Here is a 26,637-nt window from a genome sequence, read left to right as displayed (position 1 = left end):
CCCAGTGAAACTTTTAACAGTTAACGTGTACTGAGGACTCTTCCTGTGCCAAGTACTGTTCTATGTGCTAGAAATATTTTAGCTCATTTTCACAGAGAGGGTTCATTATTTCCATTTTACAGACAAGCAAATGAAGGCAGGGAAAAAGCAAGGGGCAGAACAGGAAACTGGTCTCAGGCAGTTTGACCCCAGAGTTAGTATGTGTAACCACTGACTTCTCAGCCTCAGGGAGAGCCTTGCTCTGTGGATTCCTGGAAGCAGCACTCCTGACTTTTTTCCCCTTATGGTGGGGAGAGCTCTTGGTTTTGGAATGAAACCAACCTAGTTCCAATGGGGCACTTCCACTATTTGTTGTGAGCTACTGGGCAACTCATAAACTTGCTAAGCCTCCCTTTCCTCGGATGTAAAATCAAGACCAGTTGGCAGCGGGAGAGTGCCTGGGTATTGGAATAAAACCCAAGTTTGATCCCGGCTCAGCAAATCCTGAGTAATCCTATGTCATGCTCACTACCCACTCTAACCTCAGCTGGAAAGGGAACCACTCTTACCCCAAGGAAGGCATTGTGTGGGCCCTGGAGGAAGTGTTTGCTCCACACATAAATGAGCTGCTGCTTTGATAAGTGTCATGATGGGCTCTCCCTGGGACAGGTCTTCTCAAAGCCAGTATGGAGAAACATGTGTGGTCACAGAGGGAATACAGGGCACAGCGGAAGGTGAAATAAGGGCTACGGTTTGCCACAGCCGGGACAGGCAGGCAGGACGTTCTGGCGGTGAGATCAGCCCTCCTCACCTTTCTCAGCCTGGCTAAGCCAGCACCGACCTGTCGCAGACCCAGGGCTCCAGCTGGCCAAGTGTCTGACTACTGACTCCAAGCTACTAGGGCAGAAAGCATCCCGGAGCCTGATAAGGCGAACAATCCTGGCTTTGTTTGGAAAGATTTGTCCCTGAGTTTCCAGTTGGCTTCTATCTATGTCTCAACGTCTCTGACCTCTTCAGCCTTAGAGGAGCTAAACTAGAAGGTTCAGGTTCTTGGGGAGGAGGAAGCCGGGGACAGGGAGACCCCCTAAACCGCCTTGGCTGGGATCTCGGGCGGCCTGCGACGGGGCGGGGCGGGCGTGCAGCAGCCGGGGGCTCTGGGCGCGGGGACATTGGCCGCCTTTCGGGAGCGGGGGGGCCGTCTGAGCTTTCTCCCCGCAGCCCGGCCGCCTCTTTCCTCGTTGCAGCGGGCGAGGTCACGATGGGCTCATTAAGCCGGAGGGTAAGTAGTGCCGCGGCGGCGGCCGCAGGCGGTCCTGGAATGTGCGAGGGGCGTGATGACTGCAGCTGCCGCCGGCTTTTTTGCGCAACACCTTCCTGATATATATCAGCGCGCCGCGCTCCACCTGGGTGCCTGCTTGGGTCCATTACCTGCGCAGAGTGCCGGTGAGTACCGCCGCTGGGGTCAGGGCGCTTCCTCCTCTCTTCTGGCTCTTGAAAGAACCTTAATTCACTTTTAATTTACTTAATTCTTTTAGATCTCCCTCTATCCTGACCTCAAGGAACTTCGCTGGCTTTGGGCTTGGAAGAGAAAAACATAACCTCCCCCAGATTTTCAGATTTTTCTTTTTCTTCTTACTGTTTCTACTTACTGTTGCCGCTGTTATTATTTCAGCTCCTATGACTACACTCTTAGTAGTGGCATACTTGGGGATTCCTACCCCGTAGAATCAGGACTAGTGGGCTCTCTTTTTGGTCATTAACTAGCTGTGTGATCTGAGGGAGGTCCCTGGACCTCAGTTTCTCCCTCTTTACAAGAAGGGGAACAGAATGGTCTGTCTTTTCTGCTGTCTTTCCTTCGCTGAAAATTCCAGGTTTGGGTGGCTGTCCAGTGATGCCGTGCCTCCCCCAGTGTGACTTCCACGTGCTACTGTTCTAGTTTGCAGGGTTATTTATCTAAAGTGACTTGCAAGATACAGTCCTGGTTTGCTGGTCCCATCGGGGCAGGCAGCATCAGACAACCTTCTGCTTGTATGGAAAACAGAGCCCACAATTTTTCAGTGTTTTCGGAGTCAAGGTACCAGGCTGGCGGGCTGGGGAGATGTGTGTAAGGTGTGGTTGTGTGGGGGGAGCTCAAGCATCTCCAGGTCAGAAAGGGAGGCATGTGGAGTGGAGTTAATTCAGTCTTCAGATTCCCTGGGTAGCTGGTGCTGAGGTGAAGAGAGTCTCTCCTTTTTCCTTAATGAGAAGGCAACTTTCTCCAACTTGTTGGTTTCACGGAGGTGGCTTGTGGATTTCATCACTTCAACTTTCTCAAACTTGCTGGTTTCACGGAGGTGGCTTGTGGATTTCATCACTTAGAATCCCCTCTTCCTGCCTGTTTAGGTTCACCGAGAGATTTGTGTTAGCTCTGCTTGCTCCAGCCCTGTTTGACTTTTTCCCTTCCTGGCTCCTGTGCTGGAATTCTTTAACCTGTTGTCAGTTGAGTGTTCTTGAAAAAGTTGTGCCTCATGGCAGTAACCATTGTTTCAGATTGTTAAGTGTCTTTGAATCTCTCGCCCCTGCCAGGCCAACTAGCTGATAATGATCTCTTTCTCTATTTTTGTAACTTTGGGAACTGCATGCTTTGTAAAGGTTTGGGTGTTAAACTGCCCCCCTCCAAAATCCACCCTAAGTCACTCAACTGTTTCACTGAAACAAGTCCCCAGTGGCAGGAGGATGGATGTCTGGGTTATTGCTGTTAGACTGGAGTCAGACATAATTGTAGCCTGAATTCACTTTAATGAAGAAAACATCTTCTCAGGATCAGTGATTTAGAATAAAATTTTAATTTTTAGCTACCTTCCACCCCGCCTTCCTCCCGCCTTCCCCCCAACTCCACCCTGGGGACAGAAAGGCAGTATCAGCTGGGAGTAGTCAGGGCATCCCAGAGAAGTAATTCATCCCAGTGAATTTAAAAATGCAAAACAGTACAGAAAGAAGGCTGCAAAAAGATTGCAAGATGTTTATAGATGCTTATCTTTTATAAATTAGCCCTTTTAAACCTCTGCCCCCCCAATTACAAAATAATTGATATGGTTATAAGTTAATTGCAGGATTTATTTTAAAATATCATAAATACAGATTGGAAGCACACTATGAAGGGGGGTGTGGTTTGGTAAGAGGGCCTTAGTTTAAAGCAGTAGCGTAAACATCTTTTTAAAATCCTATTAGTGCATGTCTTCAAAAGTCTAAAGCCTTTCATCAAGGTAAAACTGACCCAATTGATTCTCTGTCTCACATGCCTCCCTCCTCCACCACTGTGTTCTCTGGGGATTATTTTGCTTTGTGATGGCTAGAGGAAGCTGAAGGAAAGTAACCACTGCCCTCTTGGGAATTTTTGAAGTCTTGGTCATTCTTTCAAAGTATAAGGTAATATTTCTTGAGCACATTGAGAACATTGGAGTCAGAATACCCAAGCTTGAGTTGTCTCTGAAGGCTTAGTGTGATTTGAAGCAATTCATTTCTTTGTGCCTCGGTTTCCTTTTCTGTAGAATGGGGATAACATTGGTACTAAGGTATAAATACTTCAAGCAAATTGACAGGAATACATCAAGTGCTTGTGAGATTCAACAGGTTAATTTGTGAACAGGGCTTACTGCAGTGCCTGACACAAATCACTCAGTAAGTATTTGGCTGGGAGACACTGTCTACACTGCCCTGCGTGCTGGGAGCTCAAGGTCATTCTCCCTGTGCTTGTGGAGGCCACAGCCCGGTGGGAAAATGCCTGCGTATTGAGGTCTCTCAGCAGGAGGATGCCCCGGGCCTCCTTCCTCCTCTCCCCACTTCTTCAGATGGCCTTGAGCTGCTGCTGTTCTGATTGCAGGTGGCCCCAGAACAGGTCCTGGTTGGAGAGGCTCAAACAATGCAGAGCATAGGGGTTGGGTGACTTCCAGGTGCCCTACATTGCCCTGCTGCCCAGGTCTGAGAAGGCTGAGCAGTTTATTTTCCTTGGCCTACAAGAGTCCCTCTTGGCATTGGGTACACATGTGGATGCAGGAAATTGAGCCCAAAGAGTTATCAATACAGCCAGCTCAATTATAGGGAGGAGCTTGGGGCGGGGGCAAGGGAGCAGATGTGCAGTCATAGTCACTGATCTTGTGCCTGGGTATTAGTACCAAACTGCCAAAAGGGATGACTTCACCCTTCTCTCCTTTTGGCAGGTAGCAGGAGAGTGCTAGAGTACAACCTTGGGGGAAGGCGGGGAGAGGGAACAGCTGAATCGGAGGAATAGGGATGGGAGAAAACCTTTGGAGAGGAACACAGGCTCCAAGGACCCCTCGGGCCCCCAAACCCCTTCCCAAGGGAATCGGGTTCCAGACAGGCTAGTGTCTGCCACACCCCTGGGAGTAGTGGCCTCAGATTCAGGCTACATCTTCTGTCTGGCCAGTGCCTACTAAAAGTCTTGGCATATGCCAAATCCAGGCCTCTGCTATGCCTGAGCCTTTTGTAGGGAATCAGCAGCCTGCCGTTAGAGCATCTTAGCTGGCATTTCCAGCTCTCTGAATGACTAGGCAAGAGTGACCGCTGCAGAGGTGTTGAGCCCAGCCAGCTATCTCAGACACCTTCAGAGCCCCATTGAGCCTGGACCTGAGGCGCCTTGCTGCTTTGATGCGGCCCAGAGCATAACTGCTCCTTCCTGTCTTGGCGCCTGGCTGAGAGTTCTATCGAAAGCCTCTCCGGCTTTGGAACCAGCAGTCCTGGGTTGAAATCCTGACTAACCCTAGGTAACTGTGGACTTTTTTTTTTTTTCGGCCGCACCGTGGGGCATGTGAGTCCTTAGTTCCCTCAGCAGGGATCGAACCTGCACCCCCTTCATTGGGAGCGTGGAGTCTTAACCACTGGACCACCAGGGAAGTCTCACTGTGGGACTTTTAAAATTTTTCTGTGCCTCAGTTTCTTTGTAAACTGGAAAGAAGACTTCCTTATTATAAGATTTAATGAGGTCACAGATCACATAGGACACTCCCCATGGCAAAACAAACGTTAGATCCTTTTTTCTTAGGTGCTTTGGATTCATTTGTCAGCACAAATATTTACCGAGGTCCACTCAGCTGTGCACTGAGATGAAGAGCGTATGCTCTGGGGCAAAGTGGAGTTGAGGCTGTTCATTGTTTGTGATGCAATTCATTTCACAAAGTTCTGAGTGATCACTCTGCCAGGCACTGTGCTCGGGACCTCACCTACACTCATTAATCAATTAGTCTCACAACAGCTCAGTGAATATTCTCCCCATTTTTGAGATGATGAAACCGAGGCTCAGGGTCACACACAGTGAGTGGCAGGGCTCTGCAAGGCCCTCACCTACTGCATGGTTCTCTCTCTCCCGGTGCTATGTGACAAGCAGTGCTATGTGACAAGCGCTAGGGTATCAGCGTACTGAACAGCTGCCTAGTCTCGGGACTAATCATGGGCCGTTTGCTCCAATCCCTCCTTTACTGCAAATCTGTGGGGTGAGCCTACTTGGAGCGCTGGGTCTTTGCTGGCTGGGGAGTCCGGGAGAATGGGGCTCCACAGCCACGCTGCGTAATGCAATGGTTGGGTGCCAGGTGGCCTGCGTTTCCCCACTTTCCAGGTCCTGAGAAGAGCAACTTGAGCTGGGGCGTGGTGGTGCGGAGGTGCGGGGTGGGGGAGGGCTGGGAGCCGGCGAGCGGGGGGGGGGGGGGGGGGGGGGCGGGATGTCCTGGGTGGGGGGGGGTGACTCCTCGTTGCCTGCCCCTCTGGGGGACAGTGCTTCGGTGTGTGGACCTGCACCTCCTCTCCTTACCTGCAGGCGACTAGCACGGTGAATGCCCAGTGAGTGATGGTGGAGTAGATGAATGTACCAGGAAATGAAGAACAGTGGTCCCTCGGTGTCTGCGGGAATTGATTCCAGGACTTTCCCAGAGTCCCGTGTATAAAATGGTGTAATATTCGCACATAACCAATGCGATCCTCCCATATACTTTAACTCATCTCTAGACAGATTATTTATAATACCTAATACAGTGTAAATGCTATGTAAATAGTTGTAAATACAACGTAAACACTATGGAAATAGTTGCCTGTGTGCTGGAAATTCAGCTCTTGCTTTTTGGAACTTTCTGGAATATGTTTTTTCCCCTGAATGTTTTCCATCTGTGGTTGGTTGAATCCGTAGATGCAGAAGCCAAGGATAAGGAGGGCCTACTGAACTGGATGAGGAGAAATGATTGCTTCATCAGGGAAAATGTGTAAAGGGGATTTGGGCTTCTGACAAATGGCTGAACTTGGAGTAGGGGAAGCAAGATTTCCAGGAAGGAAGAGTAGAGAATTTCATTAGAAAGTTGCCTTTGCTTCTTGGTGACGCTGATTAATAGTAAATGAGGACCCAGGACCTGGAGGGGAAGGAAGCCAGCACAGGCCTCGCACGGAGGAAGCATTCAAGGTACCCTAGCTTGTGGGATCCCTTACAGCCATATTCTACTCCTTTCTGTCCAGTTCAGTGGAAATGGGTGTCTGCCCGTTCTGTTGCTGGTATTATGGTGAATTACCTGGATGTCAGACCATAGACGTGTCTGTTTCTGAGTTCGCTAGACGCTTTGTTCACTTCTTGAAAGAAAATGATTCTGATCAGTCAGAAATCCAGTCACCGGAAACAGTTTAAATAATAGCACCTTACTGCTGATGAGAATTTCCCAGGTGGCACTGCTGTGACATCCTGGTTGCAGCTTCTCGATACAGTTGCTCCATCCAGCAGATCTTGGCCAACCCAGCTTGCATATGGTAATGAGGAACAGCGCTCATCAGTAAGATTCAGGCTTGATTTGTTTCCTGGTCATGATCAATGTGGGTCTAGGACACAGCAGACCTTCTAGGGTTTCCCTCAGCAAACCCTATATGTTGACTCCTCCATTCACAAATGTACAGTACCTACTATGTGTAGTCTACTGAATGCTGGGAGGAAAATCCTAACAGGGTTTCTGCCCTCTAAAACTTAAATTCTAGTTGAGAAGGCAGTATAAGTGTGCATAAATGATAGGAGAACAACTCTAGGGTGAATTAAGATTATAAGAGAGAGAAAGATGGTAGAAGGTGGCAATTTCCAAATTTTTCCTTCAGAATGCCCCCAAGAGCAGAGACAGATATTTAAATCCTTGGAGGTCTGTGAGTAAGCCCAGAACAGCCAGTTGCAAGCTCAAAGCAGTTTTCTGTGTTCTGTTTTCTTTCCTTTAATTTTTAATTATACATCTTGCATTTTGTACTATAATATGTCCATGCTCATTTTAGTATGATCCTTGATAATCACACAAAGTTTACAATATGTCAGTCACTGTTCTGAGAGTTTTTAAAACATGACACACTTGATCATCACAATAACCCTTCACAGGATTAGTCAAATGTAAATCGTCCACTGGTCACATTATTTAACATGCCCTTTGCCCCAATTGTGTGGGTTAAAGCAGTGCTCCAGGAAGATATGTCTGTCACAGCCAAAGATATTGGGGATATGGCCCATAGCCTCACTGACAGGTGGAGCTGTGTTTAGAAACTGGCTCTGTCACTCACCTACTGGGTGACTTTGAACAAGTTGCTTAAACGTCTTGGAGCTCCAGTTTTTTCCCATTTGTAAATGGCGATGCTCACGACCCCTTTCTTGCCCGAAGACTAAATGACATAATATACGTCAAGCACCAGCACAGCCCCTGGCACCTCTTTGGTACTCATTAAAGTGATAGTTGTTATCAGAAATCAATTGAAAGGTATTGCAGTGATGTGTGATGGAGTGCCAGATGAGTCACACCAGTAGGACACATGCTTGAGTGGCTGCAGGAGACTCTGGATTCAAACTGACCTGTGTCCAAGGCTCTACCATGTGGGACCTTGGGCAAGTTATAAGTCTCCTTGTGCTTGAGTTTCTTCATCTGTATAATGGGAGAATAAAAACACCTCCCCGCATGGGTGGCAGTGAGGTGGGGCACAGCCTGGCTCAATAAGTATTGGCTTTTGCTGGCGAGGCAGGTCCCAGCATACTGCTCAGAAAGTGCACGAGGCCTGTTGTGTGTCAGGCCCTGTGCTGGGTGCTTCTTAAGCTGAAAGGAAAGACCTGGCCTATGCCTTCCTGGAAGCCAATGACTGCGGGATGTTCCTTGTGATCGCAGAAGTGCGTGCCATGCGCTGCAACTGCACGGGGGAAGTCGAAAAGTTCCCTGGGCCAAACAAATTCACGAAATCCTCTCATGATGGGGACTCATAGAATCAGCTTCTTTTAACTTCTAGCTTTGTCAGTATGAGTGACAGTAACAATACAGGTGTCCTGAACCATTTTACCTTTGTGGGTTTGGGGGTTGGGCTGCATCTCTTAAAAGAATATGGAAAGTTCAGATAGAAGAAAATAATCACAGACAATCCTATCACCCACTCTGAACCCCATGGAACATTGCTGGTTCCTTACTGAGATCATACTGTGAATGGGACATAAACGTGCCTTTTAGTCACAATTCATCTAAAACATTTTCCTGGGTTCTTTTTTGTTTTTTGGTTTGTTTTGCTGGTTCTTCATAACATTTTTAATGGCATGCTATTATGCTGTATGGATGTACCATAGTTAATACAATAGTTTCCCGTTTTTATTTTCCACCCTGTAAGTTATAGCGCATTTTGGCCTGTATCACATTCATTCATCAACCAATATTTATTGGGCACTGTCAATGTCCCAGGTGGAGCTGTAGACACTGAGGATGCAGTTATGAGTAAGACAAAGCCCCCTCTCTTGGAAGGGCTCACATTCTGGTAGGCAGGAGATAGATCTATTGAAGAAAAATAGGAAAGGAAACGAATAGACAAAGGTTCTGGGAAACCCTCTCCAAAGAGGTGATCAGAGCAAAGCAGGTCGTTTTGATTTTCCGAGGAAAACAAAAAAGGTTCCTAGAATCTTTTTTTTTTTAATTTTATTTTTTTATACAGCAGGTTCTTATTAGTTATCCATTTTTCCTAGATTCTTAATTCCTGGAAGTGAAATTATCGAGTCAGAGATGTTTGAAAAATGTAGGGCATTTGAGGCATTTCGCCAGCTGCTTTCCAGAGCTTCAGCTGTGCTTATTTCACTGCATCTTCTCCAGAGTGACATATTATACTTGAATTTTTATTTATTTTTTGCTAATCTGATAGTTGAAAGTTATCTCACTGTTTTGGTTTGCATATCTTGGGTCCCGATGAGGCTGAACGCCTATTCTGTAATAAGTATTTTAGCCGCTTGTACTTCCTTTCCTGTGAATTGTTCGTTCCAGTCCTTTGGGCAGCATTGTCTGGTGTGTCAGGACAAGGACTGCGAGTAGTGGACGTCCTGGCTTGTCGGGAGCCAGGCTTCCGCTCCATGGAACTGAGAAAGGCTTTGTTGAGAAAATGGGTTATGAGGAAGTGTCTATCAAAGGCTGGGAAGAAGGTAGTACTGACGAAGTGTCGTTAATCCAAGCAGCATGGCATAGTAATCATTGCTACTATTTACCGGACACTTTCTAGGCATCGCTATTAATCTCATAACCCTGCAAAGCATGAAGAATTGTCCCCATTTTATAGATGGCTCAGAGGCATAAAGGGACTTGCCTAAACACACACCCACTGAGAAGTGGCTCCTGTGGGTTTTGAACCAGATGTAATGTGTCATGCTTCTCATAGAAGACCCAGTAGCAGGTAAAGCAGGTAGAATGTGTATCAGTGTATACATAGACATTAAGTCCACTGGATGAGGTTTGGCGCAGATCTGCAGTTGAACTTGTCCCTTAATGAGCAGCAGGTGGGGAGCCCATTGGAGGGTTGTGAGGACTTGGTGGTACCACAAGTTGATGAAGATGAATGGGTTCGTGTTCCCTTTCAGACTAAGGGAGAGAGTCAAGACAGAGGCCAAGACGGACGTTAGAGCAATCAAAGGAAGATAACTGATGTATATAGATTTGTGGCTTTGGAAAAATTGGAAACAGTGGTTTGACTTAGTGACAGCCTGGGTGAGCGATTGAGGGAGGCCTACAGAGGTGTGAAATATGATGCTTAAGGGTCCATACTTAGAAGGTATAAGGACGAAATCCCTTAACTCCTCCAAATCTTTGCAACCACTGGCCCTTCTTGTCACAGAAACTGAGTGTGCCTCCTTTCAGTGGCTACTTCTGTAAGCTGTTTTCCCATCCACAGACCATGGCTCCTTGGCCTGAGTTGGAAAATGCCCAGCCTAACTCGGATAAATACATCGAAGGGGTCGCCGGTCAGCAGTCCACCACACCCGCAAAAGGCAAGGAGACCGGCAAAAGTAAGTGCCACCCCTCCAGCCCTGGGCTGGCCCCCTGGGAGGACACCAGGAGACCCAGGCTTGGTGTCTCATTCCTCATCGTCTTCCCTGCTTGTTTGGGCAGATGACACCGACACCCCTGTCACCAAGATTGAACTTCTGCCCTCTTATTCTACCATGGCACTGATAGAGGAGCCCACAGTGGTCGAAGACCCCTGGAACCTGCCCGAGCTTCAGGACACGGGGATCAAGTGGTCAGGTAAACGAGGCCAGCCGGGGCAGGCGGAAGGGGACTGCCCGTCGGCAAGGGATTGAGGTTACCAGCTTCACAGCGTCACCTCCTTCGTGTCGGCCTCTCCCTTCCATTGTTTGAGCAAAGGTCCTGGCTAGGGGATGCCACGCAGCTTAAGAGTCAAGCATCCTGTGGTGACCGGGGGATGTTTTTGTTCTTTCTTTCATTCATTCAACAAACGTGGGCCGGCACCAGGGTTATAACCAGTCCAGACCCTGCCCTGATCTTTATAATCCGTTCCGTGCTGAACCAGGTCCCAGGCACTCTTCAGTGCCGCAGACGCAGCAGTAAATAGATGAGGCCCTGCCTCTGAGAGCCCCGGGGGCCGGGGGAGAGGAGTCCCCTCACCTAAATGTGGGCAGCAGGGAAGGCTTGCAGAAGACAGACCCTACAGACAGAACAGCTGGGGTGCAAGCAAATGCTGTACTTCTTTTCCAGGCAGGGTGTGAGGTCTGTGCAGATCAGACAGCTGGGAGGGTAAAGGAGCTGGGAGCAAGTGAGAACCACTTTAAAAGTGAGGGTCGAAAACAGCCACCAAGGAGGTAGCCTTCCAGGATGTATGAGGGCCCAAGCCGTCCCAGATGGAGTCTGTGATGGCTGCCTTGCAGCCACTTTGTAGAAAGTATTCTGTGTGGTTCTGAAGGTGCTTAGGACAGCCATTATCTCTGACCCCACCCTTAGCGAGGGGCAAGTGCTCTTAACGGCTCATCAGTGACCCGGGTTCAGCCCAGCACAAGCATGTACCCGGCTTGGCCTGTGTGTGCCCCAGGGCCCACTGGCCCCTCCTCCCAGAGCCAAATGCTTTAGAGACATTTCACCACAGGTTTCAATTAAATGGAGTACAGTGGTAATTGCTTTGAAAACTGTAGCCGTGGACACATCCCATCTCTAGGTCTTGTGATCCATAAGATTACAGCTGCCTGGCTGGGAGGGGAGGTGGGGGAGTTCCGAGCTCATTGTCAAACTTCTCAGTGTTTCGGACACTAAAAGCCTCCATGCCTTTTCCCCTCCCCCAGAGAGAGACACCAAAGGGAAGATTCTCTGTGTCTTCCAAGGGATTGGGAAATTTATTTTACTTCTGGCATTTCTCTACTTCTTCGTGTGCTCCTTGGATGTCCTCAGCAGTGCCTTCCAGCTGGTTGGAGGTATGGATGGAAGAGGTCAAAGGTCTGGGTTGGGGGCGGTGTTCTCATTGAATTTGGTTTGGAAAGTCACAGCTCAGCAGGCCCCCTCCAGCTGCAGCCTCCTGGAGTATTTTAGGACTGGAAGCCACCTCAGATCATCTTGTGAAGTCATGCCCCCATTTTACAGAAAGGAAAACTGAGGCCCATGAAAGAGCTATGACTGGCTGGCTGAAGTGGCTTAGGCCAGAGCCAGGGCTAGAGCTGAGGCCAAGCGATCAGCTCCATGTGTTTGTCTATGAACACTGGACAGGAAGCTGTTTGACCTAAAGATTTATCTGAGGGATCCTTGCTGTCTTTGGGCTTCCCCACCTGAGGGGATTATTGAATAAGAGTGTTCTTAGGCTAAAGCCACTGCTAAAAATCAAAGCTGGCCCTTTGCTGGAGAAGGATAGGGGTGGGGTCCTGTGCTAGGGGACCTGCATTCAGAGCAGTTGCCTAAACACCTCCCACCACTGAGTGTGGCTATGGAGGGTGAGGGGACCTGGAAGTGTAATCACCATACACTTGGTCACCTGTGCATCCCTGATGGGTGACAACAGTAAGAGCCAACACTTTGAATGCCTACTGAGGTAGGCACTTCCAGGGGCATTGTCTTAAACATTCCATCCCAAAAGTCCTTCCCACTTACAGAGGAATAGGCCAAGGCTCAAGAAGGTCACCGCCCCGCACTGAGTTTCACAGCCATAATTGGCACAGTGGGATTTAAACTCAGATCCGGTGACATGGAAGACCATAGGTTTCTGCACCCCTTTCTTGAGAACTCATCTTTGTGACCTGGGAAAGTGTGAGGAGCAGACGGACTTGATGGATGCCACTCTGGTCCCCCTGGTCCAAGGCAGCATCAGTAAGGGGCCTTGCACTCTATCTCAGACAAGTCATTCCACTTTCCGTTCTCTGGGCCTCAGTCTTTTTTAACCAATGTATTGGAGGGTGGATTGATGGTCTCAGAGGCACATTCTCAAAAATGACACTCCTAGAATTCAATTATAGGCTGGGGCTAGGGGCTGGGGTTTAAGGGGGTAGATAGAAAAGAATGAGAAGATCCACTTGGGTAAATCTTCTGATTTGGGAATATATCCCAGAGACAAGAATGAGGGCATCAGGAGATGCACTGGCACTCATCGGGCCAAGTACAGAGTTGAGGCCAGGTTCATGAAAAGAGAAGACTAGAGGGGGACTTGCTGATGAAAGTGGTTGAAGGATGGGAGGGTGTAGGGTGAAGGGACAAGAGGAACAGGGGTGGATGGGGAACTAGGTCACAGAGGCAGAGTCAGGGCAGCAGAGAAGCACTGGGGAGAAGCCCGAGGAAGCAAGATGCCCAAGATAAAAGTCTGGAGGCTGGTACCTATGGCCAGCTGGTCTTGACCGGAGACTTCTGTTACTCAGCACCCACCTAACCCCCATCACGTGGCCATGGGTTTGTTTTTCAGGGAAGGTGGCCGGGCAGTTCTTCAGCAACAACTCCATCATGTCCAACCCTGTGGCGGGGCTGGTGATCGGGGTGCTAGTGACTGTCCTGGTTCAGAGTTCCAGTACCTCCTCGTCCATTGTCGTCAGCATGGTGGCCTCCTCATGTGAGTCCAAGGACCCATGAGCCCAGATAACATTTCAGGCATTTCCCTGTTCAGCTGGGGAGGCTGGGATTTACTCTGAATGTATCCGGGCTTATCACCATTACCATATTATCTTGTCTAACTATGATGTGTTCGGCTTAGATCATAGGCAGTCTCCTGTTTCCCTTCCCATGGCTGAGTCTGAAAATTGGCCCCAAAGCTTGAAGACTCAATTCTGAATTCTCTAGAACTGGGTTATCCTGTCCAGCAGCCACTAGCTACATGTGGCTATTTCATTTCATTTCATTTCATTTCATTTATTTATTTTTTGCGGTACGCGGGCCTCTCACTGTTGTGGCCTCTCCCGTTGCGGAGCACAGGATCCGGACGCGCAGGCTCAGCGGCCATGGCTCACGGGCCCAGCCGCTCCGCGGCATGTGGGATCCTCCCGGACCGGGGCACGAACCCGCGTCCCCTGCATCGGCAGGCGGACTCTCAACCACTGCGCCACCAGGGAAGCCCCCTATTTCATTTTATTTAACCTTAAATTCAGCTGCTCAGCTGCAAGAGCTGTATTTGAAGGGATCGGTAGTCATATGTGGCTAGCGACTGCCATATTGGACCACATAGATTTAGAACATTTCCATCACCGCTGTCAGGGCTAAGAATAAAACCGTGTAATCACATCACACACTGGCTTTGGGGCAACTGAGCTTGGGGAGCTGACGTTCCAAACTTGAGCCTGTTCAACATTTGCCCTGGCTAAGTTGAGACAGACCCTCTGGGGTGGACAGTTTGAACTGGTTAATTTTCAGCCCAAACCAGCATTTTAGCTAAAATTAACTAGAACTTTTGGAGGCCAAATTAGAAAAAGTTATTCATTACTTCTTCAAAATACTTTCATATGTTAGAACATGTGGCAATATATTAATTTTGTTAGAAAAAGAAATCATACTGCCATAAATTTGCCATAATAAATACACAAGTCCTACACATTGTTTGTTGGTCTCTTTTAAGCTACCCTTGCATCTGTAATAGGGAGGACAGAGGAATTTAGAAAGAAACTTTTAAACTGGGGTCCACAAAAGGGCTTTATGGAGACTCTGAATTCCCTATAATTAAGTGCTGAAATTTTTTTTTATTTCACACTGTTTGATTTTATTTTTAATCCATAGGAATTAGAAATTGAAACTGAACAATATTTTACAGAAAGTAAAATTTTTTACTTATTTTTTTATTTTTTGGTACATGTGCATTTTTCTATAGTGAGCTGTCCAAGCTTTTGTCAGATTCACAGCGAGGTACAGACCCTAAAGAGGTTAAGAACTGATGCTTTAGGGGATTGCCAGCCTGAATGTGATCGGCTTGCCTTGGGCCACACCAGGAACATGGCCACGCTGCCTTCCTCAACTTACTAACTTGATAACTTACTGTTTTCCACCCTCTAGTGCTGAATGTGCAGGCTGCCATCCCCATTATCATGGGGGCCAACATTGGGACCTCCATCACCAACACCATTGTGGCGCTCATGCAGGCAGGAGACCGGAGTGAGTTCAGAAGGTAGGAGGCTCAGCATCAGCCTTTGCCACCACCCGTTGGGGTTGACCAGGTTGTCCTAACTACCGTTAACATTAGAGCATGTTTCTTATCCCTAGACCTCTTTAGAAATAGACACAGTGGAGTATGGCTGGGGTTGGGATCACATACTTATCAGTTGATTAAACTCAGCTCCCTGATATGCAGGGCTGGGATAATAGTATCTATCACTGCCGTGTTGTCTAAAGGAGTTAACACAATCATACAGGTAAATGCTCATCAAGGTGCCTGGCACACAGTCAGGGCTGCCTGAATACAAGTCCTCGCTAGAAGCTTGACCTGTGGTGTAAAACAAGGCCAGTTAGAATAGGATTTACTGTCTCACTTAGAAATAATTATTACCTCCTAAAGCTTCCATTTTTGGCCAGCTCAACCCATGCCACTTTTTCTTCTTCACTCACATGCCAATAAAGGCAACATAGAGCCTCTGTGAATGTGTAAGATCTAAAAATGGGGCAGGATAAATACAGGCAAAGGAAACCCTTTTCTTCCAAAAGTTTCATGTGAAAATTAAGCACATTTCCCAGCCTCTCTTCTAACTGGTGATGGGCTTTTTCCACAGCTTGTTAAAATAGGGAAGCAGTCCCCATCCAAAAAAACCAGACACTCTAAATTGAAAAAATACGTGCCCCAAATGGTCATATCATCATTATTTACCAAGATATGGAAGCAACCTAAGTGTCCATCAAGAGATGAATGGAGGAGTGATGTGCACACGCGCGCGCGCGCACGCACACACACACACACACACACACACACAATGGAATACTACTCAGCCAGAAAAAAAGAAAGGTTTTGTCATTTGCAGCAACATGATGGACTTGGAGGGCATTTTGCTAAGTGAAATAAGTCAGACAAAGAAAGACAAATACTATATGATATCACTTATATGCGAAATCTAAAAAATACAACAAACTAGTGAATATAACAAAAAAGAAGCAGATTCACAGATATGAGAACAAACTAGTGGTTACCAGTGGGGAAAGGGAAGGGGGAGGGGCAAGATAGGAGTAGGGGCGTAAGAGGTACAAACTATTAGATATAAAAGAACCTGCAGGGACGTATTGTGGGGAATGTAGCCAATATTTTATAAGAGCTATAAATGGAGTATAGCCTTTAAATATTGTGAGTCACTGCATTGAACACCCGTAGCTAATATAATATTGTACACCTTCCACTGTGGCATCAGACAAATGACTGGCTGGCTGGGGGTCAGCTAACACCATCCCTCATCCATGGGTGGCAGTGGATGTCCTCAGAGACATTCATTTTCCCTCAACCATGGCTAAAGTCTGGACCCTGAAGAAATGTTCTGAGGTCTAAGTAATAATACACATTACCCAGGGTGTTTGCTAATTCGATCTTCTCAAGAAGCTAAGCAGACTTTTCTCTGCCCCATTTTATTAATATAGGAACACAAAGAGGTTAAGTAACTTCACTGAGGGGCATAGCTGGGGCTCGATCCAGGTTTTCTTATTGGAAATTTTGGGTTCTTTTCACTGTTACGCTAATTTTTACCTCTGGATGTATAAATATACGATCTATGGAAGTGCCTGCGCATAGGGATATAATTGGCCTAGCTCACCCCCTGTTTGGGATATTTAAATAGATTGCTTTCAGTAACATCTTTGGAAATGTGTATTATTCTTTCCTGGATAGATTACTATATCAAACACACCTGTAAGGCTCTTTAAACATTTTGCCAAACTACAAAGAAATATTTGTATCACTTTGCATCAGCAGTGTATGAAAATGTCTTAAATCACCCTCTCCAGGACGAGTAAGCTAACTTTGTAAAATATTAGTTAAAGTGGTATGCGAAAATCTGTACGTGCAAATAAATAAATTGCAAATTTCTTTTATTACTGGTGAAGTTAAGCATTTCCCCCTACGTGTTTAATAGCTTCTGTCCCTTCATGTCCCATCTTCTATTTGTTTTGGGTATTTCTTGACATGCAGAGTTTTTTTAAAGGAACATTTTTTCATTGAGGGAAAAAAACTACAGAGTTTTTTTTTAATCTGGAGATAGGTAAGATGGAATTCAGGGGGAATCAGTGAACCTTCTCCGGTAGATGCAAATTGTAGTATATATTAGCTTTGTTTTCTGTAGAGACTGTTCAAATATTTGATCAAAGTCTCAAGATCTTACAGTTAAGAATTCAGTTGTGTAGAAGGCTCTGATGGTAACCTTCATACTGGCCCCTGCCTTTCCAAAATGAAGATCGTCTTCCATATGCATGATTTGAAACTGGTCTTGATGAAGTTTTCTCAAACAGTGCTCCATGAACTAATAATTGCAGCCAAAACACATCTAGTTCCCTTTTCCCCAAGCAGAGCAAACTGTGTACTGTCTGATCTGGTGGGAAAGGTTCTGCCGGACAGTGGGAGACAAGGGTCCTGGACCCAGTGCTTCTGCAGTGGTCTTCAATTCCTGCGTGCTCCCTGGCCTTCAGTTTCCTCATCTGTTGAATGGGGATCTTCATACCACTCACTTTGGGGATTGCTGTGAGAACAAAAGTGAGAGTGTACACCTCTATGCACTCAGATAGGTGGCACCTGGCCAGTGATACAAGTGATGACCTGCCTAGATGGTGCCCAGTCGCTTGTTGACTAATCTGGCTCGGGATGGGGTTCGCCTCCTGCAGGGCCTTTGCAGGGGCCACTGTCCATGACTTCTTCAACTGGCTCTCTGTGTTGGTGCTTCTGCCTCTGGAGGCTGCCACCCATTACCTGGAGCGCCTGACCAACCTGGTAGTGGAATCCTTCAACTTCAAGAATGGAGAGGATGCCCCAGAGCTTCTGAAAGTTATCACAGATCCCTTCACGAAGCTTATTATCCAGGTAACTCGCCTTCCTGCAGAGAGGGAAAGGCCCCAACACCCTCCCCTGCTCCCCCCTCACCGGGCTGGGATGGAAGAGATGGAAGAGGGTCTGTAAAAACTGCCCTTTGGCTGCCTCTGAAAAAAGCCAAGGGAGGCAGAACTTCAGGGATACCCGATGAGATGGAGTAATTGGCCTTTATTATCTCCTTGATTTCAACAAGTGTATCATCTTTATTAGGATGGGGGCAGGTGGTGGGGGTGAGCGCTTCTCTAGACACAAGGACTCTCTACTGGACACCTGGGCGCTTTGTTCCCACTACTGGCCTCAGCACCCGTGGGCTCACTGATTCAAGTAGCACCCTGCTCCCAGCCAAAGAGGAAGAGTTTACTGCCTTTCCTTCCATTTCACCCCTCTGCTCACTAGGGTCTGTCCATATTATTAAAATAAATGAAAGAAGTCTTTGTGGATGTTGCCTTGGGGAGAAGGGGTCAGTTTGGACCTTGCCCTTTCACTCTTACCTTCTGTTTTTCTTCTGGCCTTCAGTCATCTGATGAATATCTACTGCATGCTTCTTAGATACGGGTTCATTGTTCATACAGTCATTCATTTATTGAGCACCCACTGACATCTGGGTGCTGTGCTCTGCCCTGAGAGTGCAGACAGAGTGAGTCCCAGCTCACGCCTTCAGTGCAGTTCACACCCTCACAGTCCGGTTCACAACCTCAGCCCCTTTTAACAGCTTAACACCTGTCCCACATCAGTTCTGAGAACGTGCTGACTCTCTTCTGTCCGTTGCCTTCCTCAGCTGGATAAAAAAGTTATCAACCAAATTGCAATGAATGATGAAACAGCCAAAAACAAGAGTATGATCAAGATTTGGTGTAAAACTTTTACCAGCATGGTAAGTTTCTGAGAATATTGCTGGGTGGGTGAACGCTTGTGTCTATACTTGATAAAGCAAGATCTTGCATTTAGATTGGGCATATAAAAGGTAAGGGGAAAGAAAAATCAGGGATTCCTGAAAAATCAAAACTAGCCAGTGAGAATCCTTAAGTCCTTGAATGCTAGATGGGATGGACAGACATTATACAGTAGGACAGACAGAACCAGCCCACATCATGGACCCATTATTCCTGGCTTGTTATTTTCATGTCTCCTGGCTTACCTCTGGCTGCCTCCTTGCTTGCATTTATGGAGGGACCCATGGAAGCAATTCATCATACTTACGGTGCACGAATTGTTATGGGTCTCCCCTGACGCCTCGCATTTCCTGCCATTCCCCACCAGAAATGAGTGGTATGGACTATACATAGCATTTCTCATGTTTGCCACCCAGACTGAGAGGAATGTCACCGTCCCCTCGCCTGACAACTGCACCTCTCCTTCCCTCTGTTGGATGGATGGTTTGCACACCTGGACCATCAAGAACGTGACCCACCAGGAGAACCTTGCCAAGTGTGAGTGAAACTCACAGAGCGTCAGCTGCCAGGACAGGCTGTCTGGGGTGATGATAGGTGTTTCCTATCTGTGTGGAGCCCCAGTAAGTGAAGGAAAGAAGGGCAGTGAGATTCACTGAACACCAGTCCTACACTGGCCAATGAGCTGTGAGCTTTCACAGCAGAGGAAACTAAGGCTTAGGGACAGGGGACAGGCCCAAGGTCCCCCCGTAAGGGGCAGAACTAGGACTTGGTATTCAGTTCCTCTGGCAGTTCCAGACGGATTCAGAACTCCTCAACAGATACCAGAGTGGTCCTTCTGTGTGCTTCAGTATCCCTTTGGCAGCACCTCTAGGGAGATGACAGCCTGATTTGAAGGAGATGTGGGGCACACACACAACACATTCACCCTCAAGTCATGAGTCCCTACGGTACAGCAGGCCCCATATAGCAGAGCTATAGCACTGAACAAAGCAGTGCACTTGCATGATGCTCCAGTTCCTTAAGAAGCTATACTGTTGTCTCTGGACTCTTTTATGGCCCTGACGTTAGTTCTTCTAATTATTTATTCCTTACATACCCATTTGCATATCTCTGCTTCTCCTCCTCTCCGTGCACCCCACATTAATTCTGAGCCATATACCTTAATACTCCAGGTGTGCTTTACCTCACAGAATCAAGTGAACGTATCACCTCTCGTGTTCTAGGTTCTATACATCCATTGATATAAGCATGTTTTTCTGGAATCATCATGGGGACACACAGGGATTTTTAAAAAACACAAAGAGTTTGATAATTAACAATAGCTCCCACTCTGACTTGCCCATCCTACCCCACCTTGCTCCTCAAATACTTTGTTGTAGGCATCCTCATTATCATGAGTAAAACACAACATGGGATTTAGAGGCAGAAGAATGGGGCTGGAAACCTGGGTCTGCCCCTGGATTTCACTACATCTTCACCCTCATGAGATCCCATCGGCCAGAACATAGCCTCAGGGCTACACTTAGCTGCAAGGGAGGCTGGAAAGTGTGGTCTTTATTCTGGGCTGCCTTGCTGTGTGTCAAGCTGACAACCAGGATTCTGTTACTCTGAGACGGAAGGATGCTGGGGAATAAGCAGCAATCTGTGGCTGTCAAGGGTTCCATGCCCTCCTAATGAGGGCATTCTGTGGTCTCTCCAGGCCAGCACATCTTCGTGAATTTCAACCTCCCGGATGTTGTCGTGGGCACCATTCTGCTGGTAGTCTCCCTGCTGGTCCTCTGTAGCTGCCTGGTCCTAATTGTCAAGCTCTTGGGCTCTGTGCTCAGGGGGCAGGTAGCTGTTGTCATCAAGAAGACCATCAACACTGGTAAGCACACTGCCCCCCATTCTGGACCTTCTAGGGTATAGTGTGTCACTGTGGTCCCTCCAGGGGCGCTCCTTTTGGTTCTCCTCTAGCAGTGGCCTCTGCATGGAGTTTCTCTCTGGGCTCTGCTAAGTTGCGGAAGTTAAGATGCCACTCACTCTTGAATCTTCCTTAGTGTCTTGGGTGGAGCCTGGGAAGAAGGCACAAGCTTCCATCAGATGTTTGCAAGGTCCTGAGAGAGAGCCAGCTCAAATCCAGAGAGCTGTGAGATAGGCCTTCCTTCCTGGCAGTTTCCCTGTTTGCCCAGGACTTTACTGGGTCTGTCAGGATACCTTAGGAAAAGGTTAACAGAAGTCCACCATGGTCCCTACTTCGCTTCGACTCTTGGGAAGAATATGTGGTGCTGGATAAATACGTCAGCATTTTGAGGCAGGCAGTCAGACTCCATTGCTGAGAATGGCATCCTGGCCAATGAAAATATACCCTGTAAACTCTCCCTGTGAAATGGGGCCGAGGATATCTACCTCTCAGGGTTGTCATGAGGGTGAGCTGAGTACCCGTGCCCTGGATGCTTGCCGGCTGTGCGCGGCCTGATCCTGTGCTGATGGTGCCGAGGGTGGGGTCTATAGGGCTTCCAAGCTGCTTCATATCCTCACCGCTCTTTTAGGTGGAAACAAAGGTGGAGGGCATGCAGCGTTGGGAGACCAGGACAGGAGGAAAGATAGAGGTCTGAATGCTCCAAGTGCTTTGTCGTTATTCAGCTGCTGTAGCAAATTCTTGTAGGCTGGGTGGCTTAAACAACAGAAATTTAGTTTTTCACAGTCCTGGAGACTGGGAGGTCCATGGTCAGGGTGCCAGCACAGTTGGGTTCTGGTGAGGACCCACTTCCTGGTTTACAGATGGCCGCCTTCTCACTGTGTCCTCACATGGAAGAGAGAGTGGAGAGGAAGCAAGCTCAGCCTTCTATAAGGGTACTAATCCACTCATGAGGACTCCAACCTCATGACCTAATCACCTCCCAAAGGCCTCACTTCCTAATACAATCACATTAGGGGGTCGGGGTTTCAACATATGAATTGCGGGAGGGGGGAGTGACACAAACATTCTGTCCATAACAGATGGGTTCAGCATTTAGAACTCCAGTGAAATGTATTTTTGTCTTCATAACACGTACCCACATCCTTGGTTCTACCATCTGAATATGCAAGGTGAAAGGATGCTGAAAATCCAATCTGCAATTTCAGACTTGGTATGGGGTGGGGAGGATTTTACACAACCTGGTATGGGATGGGGAGGATTTTACAGAACCTCAACCTCTGGCCAAGCCGTGCCCCCTGGGTCCTGTGGAGATGCCAGCTGGGCCTCCAACCCATGCCTTCCCCAGAAGGATTGTGACGCATCTCTTATCCTCTGCATTCCAGATTTCCCTTTCCCCTTTGCCTGGGTGACTGGCTACCTGGCCATCCTTGTGGGGGCGGGAATGACCTTCATCGTTCAGAGCAGCTCTGTGTTCACGTCTGCTATGACCCCTCTGATCGGTGAGTTTCTCCCTGGGTCTCCATCTGGCCGACATTACCATCTTCTGTCATCCTCTGGGGCTAATGCTGTGGGCTTTGTATTTTCCCCCCCCCCCCCCCCGCCAGGTATCGGTGTGATATCCATTGAGAGGGCATATCCACTCACGCTGGGCGCCAACATCGGTACCACCACCACCGCCATTTTGGCCGCCTTAGCTAGCCCAGGCAGTACTTTGAAGAGCTCGCTCCAGGTCAGGAAATGCTGCATGGGGCAGGGGCTCTGTGGGTGGGATCCAACCCTATCCATGGTCTTGTAAGCAGATGGTGTTTAACCAAGAAACCAAGCCAGGCTTTTCTCTGTTGTGTCCAAAACTGTGATGTGGAGGAGCCACGGAGAGACAGATTTGAGAACAAAGCCATCTACTCTTTAGAGTGGTAGTCAGACTCCCATCACCAGTGGTTGTTTAGACAAAGGCGGGGTGGCCATTTTACTAGAGGTGGAATGGGTATTCAGGAAGCATAGATACCACTTCCCGTCTCCTTGCCCTCCTCTTGGTGGACTCTGACTGGGCGCTGGGAGATCACCTGTGTCTTGAGCCTGGCATTGAGAAGAATCAGGGGGACCTGCCTAGCCTGGATCAACTAGGTGCCCTTGGGCAAGATGACCTTTGGTGTTTGAATCACTGTGCCACCATTTACACATGAAGTGCCCTTAGGTGACCTAACCTTTGAGCATCAATTCCCTCGTCTGAAAAATGGGAACCATAACCCCTGTCTCATTAGGATTATTATAAGGATCTGATGAGGCACTGTCTAAAGCCATGCTGTTGATAGAAATATAGAGTGAGTATAGAATATGTGAACCACCCACGAAATCTGAAATTTTTTAGTAGCCACAGTTTCGAAAGGTAAAAAAGGAACAGGGAGATTAATTTTAATAATGTGTTTGATTGAACCCATTATCATTTCAACATGTAATTGATCTAAAAATATGGTGATATCTTACATTCCTTTTTTGGACGAAGTCTTTGAAATCCAGTGTGTATTTTATGCTTATGCCACATCTCAATGGATCGTGGCTAATGTATCCGACAGGGCTGGTCCAAAGCCCTTAGCATCATGCTTGGTACCTGGTGGGCACACCTAGCAAAGTGCAAAGTGCATGGCCTCTGGAGACAGGCTACCTGGGTTTGAATCTCATCTCCCACCTGTGTGACTCTAGGAAAATAGCTTGACCTCTTGGTGCCTCAGTTTCCTCCTACAGGAAATGGAGATAATGTTGCCAACTCAGGGTATGTTTTGAGGATTGACGTAATCCATAGAAGTGCTTGGAGTTGTCACCTCCCCCGTAGTAAGCGCTCGACAAACGGCAGCTGCCGCCGCCGTTATCTCTATCAACTGCAGCCACCTTTCCTTGTGTCCCCTGCCTGAAGCAGGGCCGCTGAGCCAGGAAAGCCAGCTACCCTGCACACCTTCCCTCTGCCCCACCAGCTCTCAACAGCTCAGCTGGAAGCAACAGTGTCAAGGCACTGGGTGGCAGCCGGCACATTCATGGAGTTCATTGTTAGATTTGGCCTAAAGGACTTCAGGCCCTGAAAACTGAGCTGTGATTCAGCCTGTCACCTCCCTTACCCCCCCCCCCCCCCCCCGCCACATAGTAGGACCTCAGGCAATATGGGTCCCACTCTGGGCTGAGCTATGAAGACGAGGAAGACTCAGGCCTCCGCTGCTAGACGACGCCCTCTTCTCCCCGACCCCACTGTGCAGCAGACCCGTTCACCTGTCCAACCTCTTGCGTTTCAGATTGCCCTGTGCCACTTTTTCTTCAACATCTCAGGCATCTTGCTGTGGTACCCAATCCCGTTCACCCGCCTGCCCATCCGCCTGGCCAAGTGGCTGGGCGGCATCTCAGCTAAGTACTGCTGGTTTGCCGTCTTCTACCTGGTCACCTTCTTCTTCCTGATCCCTCTGGCAGTGTTTGGCCTCTCGCTGGTCGGCTGGCCAGTGCTGGTGGGTGTGGGAGCGCCCATCATCTTTGTGGTCTTTCTGGTGGTGGCGGTCGGGCTCCTGCAGTCCCGCTTCCCGCGCGTCCTGCCCCACAAGCTCCATAACTGGAACTTCCTGCCGCTGTGGATGCACTCGCTGAAGCCCTGGGACAAGCTCATCTCCATGTTGACCGGCTCCTGCCAGAGCCTCTGCTGCCGTATCTGCTGTCTGCTGTGTGGCTGCCCCCACTGCTGCCATTGCAGGAAGTGCTGCTGCTGCCCCCACTGCTGCCGTTGCAGCAAGTGCTGTGAAGACCTGCAGGAGGTGCAGGACGTCCCCATTAAGTCCCCCGAGGCTTTTGCTAACATGGCCATGGACAAAGAGGCCCAGGACGGGGTCTCCAAGTCCGAGGTGGATGCCTCGGGCACCAAAACCATTTCCAGCATCACAGCCTTGTAGGTAGGAGCTGCCTGGAGGCCGGAGGAGGACCCCACCTCCACCTCTTCCTCCACCTCGGGAGGATTTGTTCCCCGTTGAGAAATGACATCCGTCCCGACTCTCATTCCCTGGCCCAGCGTATCAGCCCGCACAGTAGTTTCACCTCAGCCCCATGCTCCCTGGGTCTTCCAGGCCTGGAAAGGCACAGAACAACACTGAAGAGAATTAGATAGTGAAACCTGGCCAGAGAGGTGATCACACCCGCTGCCACACACAGCTGGGTTGGTCAGTAGGACTTTTTTTCAGACCATCCCCTTGCAAAGGAAAAGCCCCAAGGGAGGAATTTATGGCAGCTTCTTTGTCAAAGGTGCATATACACGAACACTTTTCTTTATTATGATCCAGCTCAGACTTCTCTGTTTTACCAAAGACCAGCTTCAACCAAGAGCAGTTGCCCCCATGTGTCCCAGAGCAGCCCGATTCAGGGGAAATGGTGTAATTGTTGGGGACTTGGGTGAAGACCATAGATGTGGGCCTTTCCCCCTTCTCAGTGCTCCCCACGTCCCCTGTCAGGGTTTTCTCACCCGGGCAGGGAGGGTTAGTCCCAGTAGTTTACCTGCTGTGCCCTCAAGTCTCCAGGATGGGAGCCACATCTGAGCTACAGAGAGGGTCTCAGAGAGCTTTGGCTCACCCGGCGCTCCAGTCATAAGAAGAGAGTGGTCCTATCCCCGAGCTGGCAGATGGAGGATGAGAGCTGGGAAATGGGGAACATTTGGGGGAGATGTTTCATCTGCCACAAAGGCCTTGGGTGCTTCTTAACCTGGCTAATTTAGAAACCAAATTGGCAGACATTCTGGCTAAAGCTTAGTGCTGATAAAAATCATCCCTGCTGAGTCTTTCGGAATAAGATATACAGGTTCTGAGTCCCCTCCACTGTGCCCCCTTGAATCATAGGAAGCACCTGAGCATGGAACAGCTCTGTGCCTCTCTGTCCTGTGCAAGATGACTGTCTGGGTCAGCTTTCGGTGGTCAACTTCTGTCCATACATCCACCCACCTGTCCACCCATCTAAGCCAGGACCTCTTTCCCAGCATTCTCTCATACTCCCATAGATAGAAGAACTTTAATTTTCTGCCCGCTCTCCATGCCTGCAAAGCTCAAAACTGAGGGCAGAAACCAGGGCACGTCATCAAGTGGCAGTGGGGTCCTTGTGTGTCTGTGGGACCAAGAAGTGTGCTCCTTCTGGTCCCAGATGCCCTCTCTGTGCCTTCAAGAGCCCCCTGTGGTATGTACACCTCCTCTTTCCCTTGCTTCTCATCCTCAACAACCCCAGGTCTCCCCAGAGACTGAGTGAGCTTCAACCAAGTCTGGGAAAAGGGGTCAGTGCAGACGTGCTCCCAGATCCTAGCTTCTCCATCACTCTCATAGGTTGAAGTACCAAACTGAACCTTCCCCTGACCGTCCCTGTGTAGATATGGATTCCCAAACAGAGCCATTGATACTCTATATTTATACTCATGCAATGTGCAGCATTTTTCATAAGTTATATAGTAAATAGTTCTGTGATTTGTGTCATGAAGCGCTCTCATTTGGAAACAAGGCTGGCTTCTACTAAGAAAGACCAACTTTGTATATTTCGTAATCCTGCCTTTTAAACTGCTTCTGCAGCCACACCCGTGTCACACAGCCTGTAAATATGGAAGTTAAACCCGGGCAGGGCTGTGGCCTTCTTTGTACTCTGATGATTTTTAAAAATTGGATCCTTGTACCTGCGCTGATTTTTTTTTTTTTTTTTTTACTGGTCGTGGGAAATGAAAAATAAAAAATGATAATCAAACCCAAAGTGAGCAGGTTGCTTTCAATTACAGGGAAATGAGAGCCTCCTGGATCTATTTCCTAAAAATTTGAGGTCTTTCTCATTTAATATCACTACTGACCAGCAGCAGCTATATAATTTGTGGAGCCCCTCGTTCAAAAAGTGGGAAAAGTGCCGTCATAAGTACTAAAAATATCAAGCTTTCCTTTCTTCCACGGTTTCTCTCTTGATTTGTCTTTTTAAAAAATTGCTATTTAATGCTATTCTAAGTTGAAATTTAGAAATTATTAGCATGAATTTTTTTGCTTTAAGATCTTTATTGGAGTATAATTGCTTTAGAATGTTGTGTTAGTTTCTGCTGTATAACAAAGTGAATCAGTTATATGTATACAT

The 26,637-nt window shown here is 48.1% G+C and overlaps 1 protein-coding gene across 1 annotated transcript; it reads left to right on the top strand.

Annotated features, from left to right (window-relative positions):
• Positions 1 to 1,303: 1,303 nt before the first annotated feature.
• Positions 1,304 to 26,151, top strand: SLC34A2 (solute carrier family 34 member 2). The gene is made up of 13 exons (XM_029235438.1): positions 1,304 to 1,422; positions 10,162 to 10,276; positions 10,380 to 10,514; positions 11,564 to 11,692; positions 13,162 to 13,305; positions 14,733 to 14,844; positions 17,526 to 17,721; positions 18,509 to 18,604; positions 19,040 to 19,160; positions 20,323 to 20,490; positions 21,909 to 22,025; positions 22,131 to 22,255; positions 23,808 to 26,151. Exons 2-13 carry the CDS (start codon positions 10,165 to 10,167, stop codon positions 24,447 to 24,449), a joined length of 2,097 nt encoding a protein of 698 aa, XP_029091271.1. The 5' UTR covers positions 1,304 to 1,422; positions 10,162 to 10,164; the 3' UTR covers positions 24,450 to 26,151.
• Positions 26,152 to 26,637: the final 486 nt, after the last annotated feature.

This window comes from Monodon monoceros, unplaced genomic scaffold (assembly GCF_005190385.1).
Source record: "Monodon monoceros isolate NGI ecotype Baffin Bay Population unplaced genomic scaffold, NGI_Narwhal_1 Super_Scaffold_20, whole genome shotgun sequence".
Classification (NCBI taxonomy): Eukaryota; Metazoa; Chordata; class Mammalia; order Artiodactyla; family Monodontidae; genus Monodon; species Monodon monoceros.
The sequence above is the reverse complement of the archived record's forward strand: the minus strand, read 5'-3'. Positions and strand labels throughout refer to the sequence as shown.